This window comes from Apium graveolens, chromosome 7, assembly GCF_009905375.1.
Source record: "Apium graveolens cultivar Ventura chromosome 7, ASM990537v1, whole genome shotgun sequence".
Taxonomy (NCBI): domain Eukaryota; kingdom Viridiplantae; phylum Streptophyta; class Magnoliopsida; order Apiales; family Apiaceae; genus Apium; species Apium graveolens.
In genome coordinates this window covers 11,952,140-11,956,970 of record NC_133653.1, presented here as the reverse complement: position 1 = coordinate 11,956,970, position 4,831 = coordinate 11,952,140, and the positions used below count along the sequence as shown (strand labels likewise).

The 4,831-nt window shown below is 34.5% G+C and overlaps 1 protein-coding gene across 1 annotated transcript; it reads left to right on the top strand.

Annotated features, from left to right (window-relative positions):
- Positions 1-2,107: 2,107 nt before the first annotated feature.
- LOC141673258 (exocyst complex component EXO70A1-like) lies at positions 2,108-4,582 on the top strand. The gene is made up of 2 exons (XM_074479989.1): positions 2,108-2,713; positions 2,914-4,582. Exons 1-2 carry the CDS (start codon positions 2,108-2,110, stop codon positions 4,384-4,386), a joined length of 2,079 nt encoding a protein of 692 aa, XP_074336090.1. The 3' UTR covers positions 4,387-4,582.
- Positions 4,583-4,831: the final 249 nt, after the last annotated feature.

Sequence of the window (4,831 nt, the reverse complement as noted above, 5' to 3'; positions counted from 1 at the left end):
CTATCAATTCATTAACATCATCTACAATAAGCTTATGATAAACCGGATTTTTCCCAACGGGTGTAAAATAATCAAAATCGTCATGCTCACTAGATGAACTTGAATAATTAAATAAATGAGATGCCATTAAAAATAGTAAAGAAAAAGTAACCTCTTTTTGGCTCCAAATTGAAAAATGATAGAGAAAAATGGTGAAATTGGGTTTACAAAGCAAAAAAACGAAGCTGGTAAGGCAAATTTAATGCACACTTCCGCAATGAATTATTGCGGAAGGTGTATTTAATGCTTCAGCCAACCCACGCGCTAAAACGCGCAGACATTATCAAAACATTAAATCCTTCTGCAATGATTCATTGCGGAAGCCAAAACTTACGCTATGGTTCATTGCGGAAGCAGTTTTGATAATTATTTATTTTTTGATTTTTTTTGTGAAGAAAATAATTAGTAAAAAAATTTTAAAATTCATAATAACATTCATATTACTTGTCAATATTACATAAATTTTTTATATCAAAAAATTTATTTTCTTTTGTAATTATTATTGTATATTTTCCCTTTTTTGATGAAAAAATACATTAAATATTTAAAAAATATGTCTAAACATATAATACTTAATTTTAATTTGTTTTTATAATATATAGGTATGTGAAAAAATAAATAAATATTATTTGGTTGAGAAAATATATTAAGCACTTGATAAGTATAAATGGAGTACAATGTCTATAAGCAAGTTATATCATTGCATTTGAAATTTCTAATATTGAATATTTAATGTTATCTTCAACACTTAAATCTTCATTATTGAATTTGATGATAAATAAATTTGAATTTATAGTCTTATGTTTGATTTTTTTTTTTTTTAAAATAAAGTACTTAATAAAATTAAAGAAAGAGATTTATATTGAATGTCGTCCCTCGAACTACTATGATGGTAAGTAAGGGAAGTGGTTCTTTTTTTATTTTAAATTTTATTCAATATTTAATTCAATATAAATCTCTTTTTTAAATTTTATTAAGTACTTTATTTTTAAAAAATAACTTAACTGTTTTAAAATATATATATTATATTTATTTTAAATTATAAATATATTTAAATCAGAAACACATTTAAAGCATATATTATTTAAATAAATAATTAAAAAAAAAAAAAATGCTTCTGCATTATATCAATGCGGCCGCAATGCATTATAGCGGATGTCTTTCGCATTGTTTCATTGCGGAAGCTTCCGCAATGTATCATAGCGGAAGTCTTCCGCATTGTTTCATTGCGGAATCCTTTTTCGGTTGGCTCCCCCGTAGCTGTGGAGCTTTACCCTATATATATATAATTAGAAAGAAACTAAAATATGGAAATCACCACATATTAAGAGACTAAAACAAAGTTACATGTACTTCCATTTCCACGTCAATTTCTCTTAAAGCAGTGAACAAAGATTCAACGCAGGAGAGTATAAACTCTTAACGAGTTGAGCTATACAACCCTGCTCATAAACTATATTATATCTACAATTTTTAAGATTAAAATGCAATCATAAAACGAGCTTCCACCGGTTGTTTGAATAAATCATAGGGTTTTAGAGTATGACTGTATGAGGGTGTTTCTGACTTTCAGTTAGTTAAAGAAGCTCATATTCATCTGACTGGGAGTATAGTACTTTCCCGGAAAGTCTACTTGAATCTTGATTCCAACTTTCCCAGTCGATTATCAAGAGTTCACACTTCTACTATAGTTTATTAGTGACAGTCATTTTAAAAACTAACACTCCGACAATTGACAAAAGAACTAGTAACCCAGACCTGGTGCCCCACTTAGCCAGTAGCCCCTCTCAGACACGAGTCATGCAACCTAATGGTCGACTGCGCTTAATTGATTCATAATTTACTATTTCAACATGTTCTTAATTTTATATATGAAACAGGAAGGCCAGGAAAACTAATGCAGCTTCTCAATGGCCTTCACCCTAGTCCTCATTTTCTATCCAGTAAATATGTTCTTGATATCTGCATACTTCATACTAAGTCCATTTCTGACTGTTAACATATTTGTCATCAAAACCCCTCAGTAACTCTTCTAAATAAAAATATATTCCTTTCTCTTGCTAACACAATGGTTAGAGAATGCCAAGAAACAAGCATTGTGCATCACTCACCATCAACCCGAGCAATCCCCCCGTGTGTCTGCTGCAGAAATGATTTAGCCACTTCTACACATACAGTCAGATTTAATGGCTACTCGCAAATGGAAGGGCTTGAAGTTGGAAAGTACTTGGTGTCGGATACTTTCACAGCAGGTGGATATAACTGGGCAATCACTTTGTACCCCAATGGCAAGATGGACCAGTTTAAAGATTACATATCTTTGTATATAAGATTGGAGAGTGATAAAACTGATGTGAGTGCAATTTTTGAACTGTTGCTTGTTGATCAAAGCGGGAAGGGTGAGCACAGAATTCAAACTCAATTTGGGAGGTTGCAGGAGAAGCAGCCTTTCTTAATGAGACGACGCGGAAGCCAATGGGGATCTGACCAGTACATCGAGAATTTTCTTTTGAAGAAATCAGACTACCTGAAAGATGATTGCCTGGTTGTGAATTGTTTAGTTGGAGTTCTTGAAATTAAAACTGAAATGGAAAATCCAGCTCCAGGTGCTTTTGTACCTTATCGCTCAACTTTGTTAGTAGATTATCCAGGCACGAAGGAATCCAACTGTGAGGTTAATACATTACCACATATGTGGTTAGCGGAAAAATTATCAACACATTTAGTTCTCAATTGCGGCTACAAGAACTTATTTATGACGGGAGGACCAAATTTTCTGAGTACTTGTTCGCAGTGGATGAGATTTAGAAATCAACCGAGTCAGAAATAATATACAGCTATGAGACTCAGAAACGTGCAATCAAAACACTGCAGTTGGTGTTCAAAGGAATATTGACCTTCTCAATTAGTGGGACTGAGTCTGATACAATGAGTTCCACTGTTTACTCTAGTAGTATGGCTAGCAGTTCAAGCTATGAAATGCAGGGAAATAATAGTATTGGGCAAGGTGAGCTCTCCTCAGAGCAAGCTTATCGTCTTCGTTGTATAGTAGAGAGGCTGAATCCCACGGGATGTCTAGGAGACTGCATTGTCGTGTACAAGATATCAAGGAAGTCGGCGGTAAATGCAAGGTTTCTGAGGTCTGGCATTGGTAAGTGGAGCATCAACGACTTACAAGGTTTGGACAGCGAAGAATTCACTGCAAAGGTTAAGTTATGGATACAAACAGCCAATAAATGTTACAACAGAATCTTTCCTGGGGAGAGGCAATACTTTGAACAGATCTTTGATGGTGTAAAATCTGTCACGTATCACGGTTGTTTCCTGGCTATAGTCGAACATGTTGCAGTTGAGTTGAACAACTTTGCAGATGCTGTAAGTTCTATTGCCTCATTCCAAAAACTGTTTGCTGTGTTGGATCTGTACAAGGCTCTGTTTGTTATACTGCCTGAGATTCAAAACCTGTTCCACTCTGCAGTATCGGCAAATATATATAGTGAGGCAGCTAAGACCATTGACAACCTTGCAACTCTGATAAGGAAATTGTTTTCCAGCTTCGAGGAAACTGTGCTTAATGAGAGATTAAACACTTCAACTCGAGATGGCTCAATCCATTCTTTGACAGAATATGCCATGAATTATGTTACCAGCATTTCTGAGTACAAGGAAATACTGATGAATATAATTTTATCTAGGCCTTCGAGTAGTTTGGGATATCAGTCAAATAATCAATTTTTGAATGATTCAGGTAGATCTCCATTGCAACTCCACATGATTTGGATCATGATAAGCCTGAGAATTAATTTGGAAGGAAAATCTAGAGGTCATGAATACTCATCGTTGCGCTATGTATTCATGATGAACAATGTTAACTACATAATTAAGACTATCACAGGGTCTCCAGAGCTACTGGAGTTGATTGGGAAGGAGTATGTATCACAATTGAGCAAAGATGTCATGCAGGCAGCACAGGACTATTATTCATCCGTTTTGCACGGGATTTTGTACTGTCTAAGAGATGATGGATTAAACTACAAGTTTCCATTTTATAGCAAGATTTCAAAGGATTCTCTGAAGGATAGGTTCAAGGCTTTTGACATCAAATTTGAAGAAGTTTGTCGGACTCTATCATTTGTGTTGGATAGTCAGTTACGCAATCAGCTCCATGACCTAATACTAAGTCAGCTGCTTCCAGCTTATAGATCCTTTCTAGAGAAATACAGTAGCCGCGCAATGAGAGAAAAGTACAAGGAGAGATACATCAAGTACTCATCAGAGGACCTCGAGTATGCTTTCGGAACATTGGTTATCCACAATGATACTGCAGTTGACAGTGGCATAAATTAAATGTTCAAGATTTGTTTTACAATTAAATGGTAAATCAGTATTATCGACATTGTTCCTTTAGTATGAAGGATGTATGGAAGTTGCTTGGTGTCTTGCTCTAGTTCTAGTTCTTGATTGTCTTAGTTGTTGGTTATTGTAGTAGTTTGCTTTGAGTTTTCTGTGTGTCAGGCTCCTTGGTGCAGCAAGGAGTACTGTTTTTTTCTTCTCGTGTCTTCGTTGTAATGCTTTAAACTCCAACTATAATTGGAGGTTCTTTTTAATCATACAAACATCACATTAACTCTTCTCTGAGCCTCCATATTTTCTAACTGGTAACACGGCAAGTATATAACATTAAATAATGTAAAACTTGCTTCTTGGAAGTTATAAAATTATTTGAGTAATATGATCATATGTTAAGAATAATTAGCATAATAATTCATGGAAGGCACATACCATTTTCTAG

Excerpts from the sequence above, each read along its gene's own strand:
- LOC141673258 (XM_074479989.1), top strand. The coding sequence starts at position 2,108 with ATGGTTAGAGAATGCCAAGAAACAAGCATTGTGCATCACTCACCATCA. Across the intron at positions 2,714-2,913 it reads CGAAGGAATCCAACTGTGAG|TTGGTGTTCAAAGGAATATT; the intron begins GTTAATACATTA and ends AAAACACTGCAG.